At 40.8% G+C, this 13,555-nt stretch overlaps 1 protein-coding gene across 1 annotated transcript in view; it reads right to left on the bottom strand.

The window, feature by feature from the left end:
* Window positions 1-13,555, bottom strand: part of abcd3a (ATP-binding cassette, sub-family D (ALD), member 3a) — a 53,197-nt gene that overhangs the window by 22,389 nt on the left and 17,253 nt on the right. Inside the window, exons 4-9 of the mRNA XM_078218862.1 lie at window positions 7,192-7,280; window positions 5,950-6,019; window positions 5,599-5,696; window positions 1,425-1,548; window positions 1,177-1,233; window positions 721-863 (exon numbers count right to left, since the gene is read on the bottom strand). Of these exons, the coding sequence (XP_078074988.1) occupies window positions 721-863; window positions 1,177-1,233; window positions 1,425-1,548; window positions 5,599-5,696; window positions 5,950-6,019; window positions 7,192-7,280 (581 nt within the window). The remainder of the gene's footprint in view (window positions 1-720; window positions 864-1,176; window positions 1,234-1,424; window positions 1,549-5,598; window positions 5,697-5,949; window positions 6,020-7,191; window positions 7,281-13,555) is intronic.

A 13,555-nucleotide genomic window follows, 5' to 3' on the forward strand; every position in this document is an offset into this window, starting at 1 on the left:
TTGCTGCGCAGGTTTTCCAGTGTCAGGAAACCCAGCAATGAAAAGGAGCAAGGAGCTGCAGGCTCCACAAGATAAGTATTTTATCGTCACTGCTTGTGGATTGGGAGTAACAGGCATATTCTCCCTCAAGGAAACCTTCAGGCCCTCCTCAACCTGTGACCTCAACTGCTGTAATCGCCAACTTCAACTCATTGGCCAGGGTGTCAATTTAGCTAACTGCTAAGCAGGAAGCAAAAGAAAGAAAAATGATAATGAGATCCTGCCGCTAAGTTAAATAGAACTCCGTGATCTTGGTCTCACGGAGTTCTTTGGTTGTTTTCCCCACAACTTTTCCACAAATATTCAGCTCTTTGTATTTAGCTTCAAACATTTTCACAGTCAAGCAGTGTATTAGTTCAATAACGGGCCATCCCACAGAAAGCCAAAGAATATAGATGTGGAACAAAACTTCCCTGATTTCAGATATACTATTAGAAAGATATAGCTAAGATAAAATAGCAAGCCAGCACAGACCACTCGCATAAATCTTTTGCAGTTGGAATAAGGGGGCAAAATATAAGAAAGGGATGGTGGAAGGAGAAAGTGGCAAGGGGGTTCAATGAAAAATATCACTTATCCTTAATTGAAAAAGTTCCACATCAAAAGTTCCATTATTAACAATTACAAGACTACTTCTAAAAACAAATACAAAATTACTGATTTTACTAAAAGCCTCCTCACCTATTTGTAATAAGCCGTGAGTTGACATATCTGTATTCGCCTTCATATCTTTGTTCCGACACTGTCATTTTACCAATTGGTCTTCTAAGTCGAGTTAAAAACAGACCTGAAACGATCAGGTAGGCCATCATGCTTGCCGGGCCCTAAGGCGAACAGTAATTGATTAAAAAATATATTTCCTTTTTTGCAGTAAAATCAATAGGGCAATTCTCAAAATACATACATACCAAAAGTAGCAAAAATTTACACCCAAAACTAATAATTGAACTAGCTCCATAATGTTTAGTTAATTGAAAAAGTATTGTTTACCAAGGAATTTTTAGACTGGAAATTTCCACAATTACGCCACCAGAAAGAATTGTTAGTAAAAAAACACCTCTCATATTTACAAAATTAAAAGAAGCTCTTGCCGCTCTAATAATATAAAATTAGCTCACTAACTTAATCTCAACTCACCTGAGCACCTATTGCACTTGTTAGTTTAAATATATACAGAAAGATGTCCAAAAGGGGCTGAAAAGAAAAGCAACAGGTCAAAGAGTAGCTCATGAAATAATGTGACAAGAGTACAGTGAATAAACATTACAATCACAATATTACTCATCAAGAAATAAATATTGCCGAGGATCGAATCTTCTCATTTTAAGTTTATAATTTGTGGTAATTCCGAGAGGAGAATAAAGAAAGCAATGCATATAACTCACCTTGCTGAGATTTGAATACAAGTCTACTACACTGTTGCAGAACTTCTCCACATCTTGAGTTAATAGTTGGTCTGCATTCGCTATTCTGTTGTCAAGATTACCCATTTTATAATATGTATAACCTCTGTTGGGACAAAAACGTATCTGGTTAAATGAATAATTCCATTGAAAATTTTAAAAATTGGCTTGATGCTGTCGCTTCCAGTAATTTTCCTCAATTAAATAAATTGCACAACAGACTTTTGGACTTGACTGGTCCCTTTATAATTGAGTGGCAAATGTCAATAGGATCAAAGATGGAAACTGAAAACAATCAGACCAATTTTGAAACAGAGGTGGCAGGGGAAGGGGGAATTGGGAGCTGACCAGGCAGCAAACTTTCCGACCCTCCGAAGGAGAAGTTTAAAATCACAGAAATATACAACATGGAAGGAGGCCACTCAGCCCACGGTATCCGTGCCAGCCAACAAGGAGCCATCCAACCGAATCCCACTTTCTGGCAGTTGGTCTGTAGCCTTGTAAGTTACAGCATTTCAACTGCATATCCAAGTACTTTTTAAATGTATTGAGGGTTTCGCCCTCTCCCATCCTTTCAGGCATTGAGTTCCAGAAACCCCGACCCTCTGGATAAACCATCTAAAGATCCTACATCTTACCATAAATCTACAGCTCCCAGTTATGCCCCCTTCAACAAAAGGCAATAGGACCTTCTTTTCCAATCTATCTGGATCTCTCAACATTTTATACACCTCAGTTGGGTTCCTCCTCCACCTTCTCTGCTCCAACAAAAACAACTCAAATGCTTTGACTCAAGTTCTTGTCAATCAAAGCAGGGATTGTAAGATAATTGAAAATCAGTGTCATTTGTATACAATGCACATAATTGAGTACATCAACATTTTAATTTAAAAAAGGCTCCAAGCAAAGCCAAGATTATCAAACCCTTGGTATAATTTTCATTATTTTACACTGCAATGATGCAAGGTTAAACTGGTCTGCAGTTAGCTGCAGCAGATTTGTGCCCATTTTTATAGAGAGGAACATTTGCAAGCTTCCAATCTTTGGAATGGTTCAAGTACCCAATTAATCAAGTCGTCACCATAGCCAATGCCCCATTAATTTTCTCCCTGCTCTTCTGCAGTATACTCAGATACACACTATTTGCCCTGCCTGATTTGTTAATTGTCAGTCCTTTGAGTTCGTCATTTATTTTGAAAGATTGTAGGAAGAAATTTGCTGACAACACAAAAGTACACATTTGGCAAACATCAAGGGAAGTCTGTAAAAGATTTCAGATGGATACAGACAGGTTGGAGATAAAAAATAATGCAGATGAACTTCAATGGATGTTGCAAGATGAAAAAGAATGGGAGCTTAAATTCAACAGGGAGACACAAGAGAGTGGACACAAATCTGCAAATTATTTAATTCCTGGAAAATGAGAGTGCAAATGGTCTAGGCCACAAAAAGCCAATAGCATTTTAAGTTTTAAGAATACAACAACAGGAGTTAATGATATATTTCAACGGCAGCCAAGAGTACTGCCTGCAGTTTTTGGCAACCTCTTGCAAACTAGCCTTTACCTAGCTCCCTACACCATCACACTTCTTCCTCATTTGCAGTCAGGTTTTGGGCAGCTGGGCGACAGCAGTTACTTGTTCAGTGACTCATTTTCCTTCAACTGCTTTTAATACTACAGATCAATGTCTCTAAGCTGTTCCTGTACCTGTAACTTATTCAAATAGGAAGTTGGGGAGTGTGAGGGAATATGGGGCAGTCAGAGATTATATTCATATACTCTGCCCAAGGGGACGTGGGCACGTTCTCTGCTGGACTACGACCACCATGGAACAAGCAAGTTTGGTGAGCTGAGGGAGTTTGGTGAGACAGGGAGAAAGGTCCTCCTTTGCTTTTTCTAACTTTTTCACCCTGTTGGAATAGATTTTTGCTATACTACAGGGGAAGGAGCAAGCTGTTTGGTGAGTATTAAGTAAGTGGTCATGGTCTACACAGGAATTTAAGATAAGATGAATAAACATATAGAAGAAAATAAATAATTGAATAAAATAATTAAGTAATGAATTAAAACACTCTAGCATGGCAGGACAGGCGATGTGTCATGGCTGCAGCATGTGGGGACTCTTGTTATCCAAGGCAAGCACAGTAAGTGTCTGCGGCTTGAGGAGCTTTGGCTTAAGAGTTACTGAGCTGGAAGCTGGGCTGAGGATTCTGCAACACCAAGGAGGGCGAGAGTTGCCTGAATGCTTTGTACCAGGAAGCGGTCACTCTCCTTAGGATAGGGTCTTCTGATTTGTACGGTGATCAAGGAAGGAAGGTGCGACTGCAGCTGAGGCAGATCAGGGGATCCAGAAGGCAGGAGTGTCGGAGTGTCTCTCTGAAATTGTGCAAAAGGTTTGAGATTCTTTCAGCTTGTTTGAATGAGAGTGAAGGCTGCAGGGTGGATGTGCTGGCTGACCACGGCACTGTGGTATTGGAAGTAATTCAAGTGGGAAGGTGGGGGAGCACAAAAGAATGTAGTGGACTGTATAGTAAGGGGAATTGAAACTGTTCTCTGTAGCAAGGAATTAGAGTCCGGGCGGCTATGTTGCCTGCCTGGCACCAGAGTTTGGGACTCTGCAGAGGAACTTGTAGTGGGAGGGGGAGGTTCCAGTAATTGTGGTCCATGTAGGTACCAATGACATAGGCAGAATGGGGAATAAAGTTCTGCATAGGAAAAGCTAGGCACCAAATTAAGAAGCAGAATCTCAAAGGTAATAATTTTCTGGATTATTCCCTGGGCCATGTGCAAATTGATATAGAAGAAATAAGATTAGAAAAATGAATGCGTGGCTCAAAAGTTGGTGTGAAGAGGTGGGTTCTGGTTCATGGGGCACTGGCCCCAGTACTGAGGAAAGTGGGATCTGTCTGTATGGTTGGGACAGTCTACACCTAAACCACACTGGGGCTGATGTTTTAGTGAGCCGCATAACTAGGGAAGTAGAAAGGGTATTAATCTGAATAGTGGGAGCAGGGGATCAAATTTGGGAAGATATGGGAAAGCAAAGAATAGAGACAAAGCAAGATATCATTGGGAAATGATAAACAGACCGTGAAAGGAAGGGACAGAGAATACAAATCTCAGAGTAGATCAGCAGATAAGGCACTAAAATTGACAAGACAAAACTAAAGGCTCTGTATCTAAATACACATAGCATTCGAAACAAGACAGATAAACTGATAGCACAACTAGAAATGAATAAGTATGATCTGATAGGCATTACAGAGACATGGCTACATGATGACATAGATTCAGACCTGAACATTGAAGGACACGTGACATTTAGGAAGGACAGGAAGTTAGGTAAAGGTGGAGGGTTGGCTCTGTTAAATAATGATGGTCCTAGCACATTAGAGAGGGATGACTTAAGTTCAGGTAACCAGAATATAGAAGCGGTTTGGATTATGATGAGAAATGGCAAAGGCAAGGAGTCACTTGTGGGAGTGATGTAAAGGCCCCCTAATTGTAAATACATGGTGGGTAAGAGGAAGTCATGTTAAGCTCAGGTGACCGAACGGCTAGTTCATGATGTGGAGCAATGCCAACAGCTTGAGTTCAATTCCTGTACTGGCTGAGCTTAATGAAAGCCCTGCCCACCTTCTCAAACTTTTCCCTCACTGCAGCCTCCCTCATATCCGGACCATCCTGAAACATCCTCTCTAATGACATGCTTAGTACTGGCATGGCTTCAGGCTCCCTGAATTTTCTCTTCCAAATTGCTGCTACTTTCCCATGCACTTTCCCATGAGCAATAGCATGCAGATGTGACCTGTTAGCGAACATACTCTGGAAGTGGGATCCGAGAGTGTGTTTTCCACTCATTCCCCTGCACACTCCCCCCTCCCTACCGCCAAGTTGTTTGAAATTAATGCAAAATCAATCCCTTGGAGGTTTTTTCTAAATGCAAGGGGCGAAGTCCTTTTTGTTCGCCATTAACTTATTATATTGTTGTTTAATAATGGCCAGTGTAATGGCATGCTGTTCATTCAACTTGAGGCTCAAGTATATTTCAACTTTTCTTCTAAAATTGTCAGAATACACAGACGAGACTGTCTTATTTCTGAATAACTAGATAACTTTACCATACTATACATTATTCAATAGCTACAGACTTACTTTAAGTACTCCTCATACAGGTAGGTGGTGAGTCTTACTCTGAATCGAAGTTTCAGTTGATTCAAGCCAAACTTCAGGAAATTATTTACCAAAGATATCTGAAGTAATAAAATTATGCATTAGCATCATTAAAAACTTGGGAGGCACAGCTTAAAATTTTGACTAACAAGAATATCCAAACAGAAAAATTCAACCAACTTTTAATTTGTAATCTTTACAATTTATCAATTTACAAAATAAATAGGATATTAGAAAATATAGATACAGCAATGCATGCACCCAATTATGACTATCAATCCAGTAATAGCTATCTAAAACCGTTGATATAACAAATAACAGAAACAAACTTACAGCTGGCATTGCTGCAACAAAGTTGAGTAAGTATCTCTTGAAATCTTTGGTGCTCCGACCAATAATTGCACTGCAAACCATGACATGCATAGAGACTGAGATTAGGTGTGCAATTATGCAATGCAAACTTGATCAAAATACATGTGTAATATCACTCCAAATAGGCTTAGAAAAAGCCTTTAAATAAGATGCATGTGGACCTTCCGAGCCATGCTCATCTACATGCACTGCTCTTTCAGCAATGGTATCCATATTGCTTTCAAACTCCACACTGAACAACCCTTCCAACTATCTCAACAGGAAGAACACCCATTCACTCAGTGTACAGATTGTGCATAAGAACAGATGGTCCTACTGGTCAATGCCTGGTATGTTGTAAGTTGTCACTATGCCTTGACCTTTTTGAAATTCTGCCTTCTTAGAGTTCTTCAAGGGGAAAAAAGACATGTAAACAGATGGTTTCTAGGTGACAAAGCTTAACCCACACATCCGCAATGAAGAGTGGCTAGGATATCCTGTCTTTATAAAGGCTGCATTCTAATTTCCATGCGTTTCTGCAGAGTACACTTGTTTGAAATGGAATTTGCACCAATTACTATGCTAATGGTTATTCAAATGAGCTGGCCCAGAAAACTCTCCAGTAAGGAGCTTGCCAGATCACAGTTGGGTGAAAGTTGTTTTCCGTTGGTGTGAAAGCAGGACAATTCATCTCATGAAAATTCACACAGATAAAAGCAAAATACTGCGGATGCTGGAATCTGAAACAAAAACAGAAAATGCTGGAAAATCTCAACAGGTTTGACAGCATCTGTGGGGAGAGAATAGGGCCAACGTTTCAAGTCTAGATGACCCTTCTAGACTCGAAATGTTGGCTCTATTCTCGCCCCAGATGCTGTCAGACCTGCTGAGATTTTCCAGCATTTTCTGCTCATGAAAATTCGCCCCCATTTTCTTTGTGCAACTCTACCCTCCCAACTGAGGGCAGCATGAATTTAGGTCCAAAACTGAAATCCATTGCTGTGAAAAGAATTCTCATTCCAGTTGTTCCTAAGATTGTTCCGCAATCCAGAGATGTGCGGGTTAGGTTGATTTGACCACAATGTTAGGGGGATTAGCAGGGTAAATGTGTGGGGTCATGGGCCGAATGGCCTCCTTCTGTACTGTGGTGATTTTATGATTCTAAAACTATATGCAGATATTAAGATATCATGAACAGTCTAACCATGAAATCCACAAACATACCTTTCAATCATGGTCCCATTTTGAATCATCCAGACATCACAGTAGGTTCGAGCAACAAGCATTGCAGCAATGAGAATCAGGTACGCAGTCTAGAATGAGAAAACAAGTATTTAAAGTTTGCCTGATTCAAGGAAGGCATCTTCCCCTGTATTATTTGGAAGGATTTATATCATCATTGTTTGACTATGACAATCTTACAAATGCATGCAACTGTAGCATATTGGTACCACAGAGGACAGTTTTTCCTCTAATTCCTCACCTGCAATAATAAGTCACTAAGTTAGAGGCAATTTGGGAAAGACGAGAAAAGACGAATAACCAAAGCCTAGCATCTAAATTATGAACTGCATTGGCAAGTAGTTCAGAGAACATTCTCCATTCACCCCTCCTGGCTAGGGAAATACATACAGTCTGAGAGAAAAATCAAAGAGTATATACAATGCATCCAAACTTCAGAATAGAATCACACATAGATGTATTAAAAATTGAATACGTTTGTGTATAAATCGAAAGAATTTCTGTCAAACTCTATCAATACTCTCTTGAAGGCTTTGTTAACAATTAGACTTTAGTGCCACACTGAACTAAACAGACTCGGGAGATCAAGGTCAATCTAAAGAAACACCCCAGACAGGCTGAGCTACTACAAAACACAATTTCACATTTTACAAAGTTGGGATGAAGACAATTAGTCCCTGAGGAATGTGAAGGACTCTATCTCCTGACTATTCACATCACACTGCCATTTTGCAAATGTTTCTGAGTTGGAACGTCAAGATTCAATTACCTATTCTGAAACAATAATTGCAGCAGACATGAACTAATCAAGCCTCTCTTGAATATACAACCAGCAAGGTATTTCCAAGAACAATGTTTTATTGAAACAGACTGTTGGAGCCATGTGCCTTCTTTCACTCTCTCTGGAAATATCGTGCCTGGTTTGTAAAGTGACCACCCAGAGGAGAAAATGGCTGCAAAAAAAGATCTTTTGAAACATGGAAATCTGCTCCATGTGAACCAGGAGAACAATAAGCTGAACTGCAGCAACATTGCATCAAGGCCAATCAAGGACAGCTAACCATATACACCATTTTTTCTTTCATGGATTTAAAATCGTTATTAGCCTATCCTCTTACTCTGCCATCTGTACTTGTGTGTTTGTGTGCCCAGACCAATGAATCACGTCACATTTCTCATTCTTTTTAGCTCTGGAATAGTTTCAATAGATTTGTTTAACCTAAGAAAACCCGAGTAATTCTCCACAACCCCGACATTTAAATATTGGGACACTTACAGAATTGACAAAGCATATCCTCAATATTTTTTTAAAACCTTGTTATGGTCAAACAAGGACTGGGAGAATAGGGTACTCATCTTACCCCTCCTCACCTGGTCAAAACAATATGAAATCTTGTTGTGGGATTCTTTTCAGTAGTAGCTGGAAAGTTATCAGTTTCCATGGAGATTGTTACAATCTGTTCTTTCCATCCAACATCTTGTGGGCAAATGGGGTTTCAACCATGCTCAAGACTTTTGAATTTTCCTGGGGGCCTAAGCTCCTTTTGCAAGTTAGATACCTTGTTTACTATGACCTCTATTAATTTTCCCATCACTGTTCTCACTGAAAATTAGTTGTTTCAACCTTTTTTCATAACTTAGTCATGAAGGCATGTAATAATTCTGGTTACTCTTTTTTGGACCCTTCTTAATACTTCTTAGTTTTCACTCTGAGCAAAAAAAAAATCCAATTTCTCCCAACAGCGAGCAAGAGATAGAGGAACAGATATGTGGACAAATTATGGAAAAATGTAAAAACAACAGGGTTATTGCGGTGGGTGATTTTAACTTCCACCATACTGATTGGGACTCCTTTAGTGCCACGGGGTTGGGGAGGTGCATCCAGGAGGGTTTCTTGAAGCAATATGTAAATAGTCCAACCAGGGAAAGGGCCATACTAGACTTGGTATTCATGATGTGGAGATGCTGGCATTGGACTGGGGTGGCCACAGTAAGAAGTCTCAAGTGTCACGTCTCATGTCTCACCTGGTATTAGGCAATGAACCCGGCCAGGTGATTGAAGTTTCAAATGGGGAGCATTTCGGGAACAGTGACCATAATTCCGTATAAGAGTACTTATAAGAGTAGCCCTTGAATGAAATTACTAAATTGGGGGGAGATTAATTACAACAATATTAGGCAGGAACTGGGAATGTAGATTGGGGGCAGCTGTTTGAGGATAAATCCCCATCTGTCATTTGGGAATCTTTAAAGGCCTGCTGATTAGAGTTCAGAACCCGCATGTTCCTGTGAAAATGAAGGATAAGGATGGCAAGATTCAGAAACCTTGGATGACGGGAGAAATTATGATCTTAGTCAAAAAGAAAAAAAAGAGGCATACATAAAGCTTAGGAAACTGAAGACAGGCTGAGCCCTCGAAGAATATAAAGGAAGCCAGAAAGAACTTAAACAAGGATTTAGGAGGGCTAAAAGGGGTCATGAAATATCCTTGGCAAACAGGTTTAAGGAAAATACCAAGATGTTTATAAGGAGCAAGACAGTAGCTCCTACTGTCCCTCCTCTGCATGGAATTTGTGCATGGAGCCAGAGGAAGTGGGTGAGGTCCCTAACAAATACTTTACATCAGTATTCACAAAGGTAAGGACAAGGTGGATGGTGAGTCTAGAGAGGGGTATGTTGATATTCTAGGGCATATCGATACAAAATAGGTGTTGGGTGTTTTGAAAAGCATTAAGGTTGACAAGTTCCGAGGACCTGATGGGATCTATCCCAGAATACGGAGAGAACCGAGGGAGGAAATTGCTGGAGCCTTATGCAAAATCTCTTCAGTCACAGACAGAAGAGCTGCCAGAGGACTGGAGAATAGCCAATGTGGTTCCTGGTTTAAGAAGGGCAACAGGGATAATCCAGGAAATTACAGGTTAGTGAGTCTTGCATCAGTGGTAGGGAAATTATTGGAGAAGATTCTTAGGGACAGGATTTACTCAGATTTGAAAAAATATGGTCTTATTAGCGATAGGCAGCATGGCTTTGTGCTGGGAAGGTCATTTCTCACAAACTAGATTGGGTTTTCTGAGGAAGTGACAAAGATGATTGATGAGGGCAGGACTTGATGTTGTCTACATGGATTTTGGCAAGGCCTTTGACAAGGTTCCTCATGGCAGGCTGATACAGAAGGTGAAGTCACAGGGGATCCACAGTGAGCTGGTAAGATGAATACAAAATTGGCTTGATCATAGAAGACAAAGAATAGCGGTAGAAGAGTGTTTTTCTGATTGGAGATCTGTGATCAGTGGTGTTTCACAGGGTCAATGATTTGGTGGAGAATGTCGGTGGCCTGATTAGTAAATTTGCAGATGACACAATGATTGGGGGAGTGGCAGACAGTGAGGAGGATTGCCAGAGGATACGACAGGGTTTAGATAGGCTGGAGACTTGGGCAGAGAAATGGCAGATAGTAGTTAATCCGGACAAATGCAAGGTGATGCATTTTGGAAGGTCTAATGCAGGAGGGAATTAGACAGTAATGGCAGAAACCTTAAAAGCATTAACATAGAGGGATCTAGGCGTATGAGTCCACAGTTCCCTGAAAGTGGCAACGTAAGTGGATGAGGTGGTCAAGAAGGCATATGGCATGCTTCCTTCATCAGTTGAGGCATGAAGTATAAAAATCAGCAAGTCATGTTGCAGCTGTATAGAACTTTAGTTCAGCCACATTTGAAATATTGCATACAGTTCTGGTCACCACACTACCAGAAGGATGTGGAAATTTTAGAGAGGGTACAGAAAAGGTTTACGAGGATGTTGCCTGGTTGGGAGGGTATTAGCTATGAGGAGAGATTGGACAAACTTGGTTTGTTTTCACTTGAACATTGGAGGCTGAGGGGGCGACCTGATAGAAGTTTACAAAATAAAGAGAGGCATGGATAGAATGGGTAGTTAGAGTTTTTTCCCAGGGTAGAAATGTCAATTACTAAGGGAAATTGATTTAAGGTAAAAGGGAAAATGTTTAAAGGAGACAATTTGTTTTACACAGGAGGGTGGCGAGTGTCTAGAATGTGCTGCCAGAGGAGGTAGTAGAAGCAGATACAATAGCAGCTTTTAAGGGGCATCTTGACAGATACATGAATAGGCAGGGAATAGAGGGATACGGACCGCATAGAGGCAAAACACCTTTTGTTTAGGAAGGCATCATGTGTCGGGGGCTGGCTTGGTGGCCGAACAGCTTGTTCCTGTGCTGTATTGTTCTTTTCTCTTTGCTCTAAATAGCCTCAGCTGGCTAAGAACTGAAAGTAACATGCTGCAGCAACTTGGCCACTAAAAATAAACTCTTAAATTCTTTGTTACACGCCAACATGCTGGCGATAAATTGATATGAATCTATTATAGTAGGATATATGCATAAGTGCACCACAGATCAACCATGCAGCATCACAAAAGTCACAGAATTGTTACAGTGCAGAAGGCCATTCAGCCCATTTTGTCTGCACTGGACTCTAAATGCCTTCAAAACGTAACTCTGGATAAACAAAGCCATTGCAAGCAACTTCAGGAGTAATTCCATAATTGGAGCTTTCAGAAATAGCTAAGTGGAAAAGAACATACTAGGTGGACAAGTCAAGTAAGTATATTTTGCTGCCAGCTATTGCAATGCAAAACTGAGAATGTGTGCAATAATTATGAGTTGGCTACTTGTTGAAAGTGGAATTAAAATCATTCACTGCATCGGACCTATGTTTCAACATTAAAGGGACCCCCACTATATAATGAACATGCTTGACATGTTAGCTGACAAGATTATATCCGGCCTGTACTGTGCTGTACTGTTCTATGTTCTATAACTCTACATACTCAATGCATTATACTCTTACCCTCTACTTATAGAAGAGTCATGTTTGTTTACTTTAAATAACAAATCATACTTTCCATAGGCTTTTCTAGGTATTCAGAAGGTGATAAGTATAAAACAGATTTATCATGCTGTGAAAAAATCTGGTGGTGTTTAGCTGGAACGCTGATCTTATGAAATCGCATTTTACACATTCCAAAGTCTGAAAAAAATATGAATGCTTATTTTGTCCCTTGCAGATTACATGACCAGTTTAAATGATATAAAGTATGGAACAAAGTAAAATTGTCCAGCATGCATGATAGAGTAAGTGTGCATAATAAGGATAAAATTGTATAAAATATGTATGCTAGATAAAATTTTTGAAAATGCCACTGATACCCATTAAAGTGATATCTGTACATGTTGTGAATATACATAAGGTGGAATACTCCCAAAAAGATTCTAAGTGCCAAATTCACATAAAAACTGGAATAAATCCCACTGCTTTTTTCAGTGGGACTTTCAAAATGAATCTCCCACACTCTGCGCATCACAAAGTGCCCCAGCGTGAATCATGCTGAAAAGCTGTGGGCAGTGCCTACTGCCGCTGGACAGACCGGCAGCATAGCGCTGAGCGGGCCAATGTACATGTGCCGATCTGTCATAGCAAAGATCGGCGCATGCCTGATTGCTGGCCTCCCGGCCAGCCCTGACACCTCCCCCCCCATCCCCCACCCCCCTCATCCCCGACACCCCCCCCTCTCCCCCATCCCCCACCCCTCTCCCCCCCCATCCCCCCTGCAGTCCCGATCTAGAGCAGTGCTGCAGGCTGGGAGAATTACCCCCACAGTGTTCAGAGCACAGAAACAGACCATTTGGCCCAACAAGTCCATGCTGGTGATTAACTGAGCCACGCCAATTTCTTTTCATTTTCGAGGTTCAGTGAAGTTCAAGATAAAACTAATTTTCCCCAAATTAGTCCTGAATTTGCAGCTCTAATTTCCTCCTTTCTGATACGGACCAACTTTTTAAAGCTAAGAATAAGAGCCAAAAAACACTAAAGGGGCTAAATTGGAAACCTCACAGAGGGATCAGGGATTGCAATACATGAATGAACTGCATCTGCTCAACGCAACACAATCGGCATGCCAGAGTCATACTGCCTTCCCACTTTAATGATTGTGTGCAGCTCGTGCTAACCACACTGCTTACTGACTGCATGCATCACTGAAAATTGAAATTTTCACCATGAGCTAAAGCTATGTGCGCTGGAGTCTGCATACAGCTAGACTGCTCCACAATTGGAGGTGCATCGTCGTTGGAGGGGGCACTGTTGGTCATGCACAAAGCGAATCTGATCTAGGAATTCAAACACCATATCCCTCCAACTACATCACCAGATTCAGAGACTACTCAAATTACCATACCCCAATCACTACTAACAACCCCTATCAAATAGGGTTCATAACTATTGATCATCCGCTTCACCTCATTCTCATACACTTAACACTGCTG

Source organism: Mustelus asterias, chromosome 8 (genome assembly GCF_964213995.1).
Source record: "Mustelus asterias chromosome 8, sMusAst1.hap1.1, whole genome shotgun sequence".
In the NCBI taxonomy this organism is placed as follows: domain Eukaryota; kingdom Metazoa; phylum Chordata; class Chondrichthyes; order Carcharhiniformes; family Triakidae; genus Mustelus; species Mustelus asterias.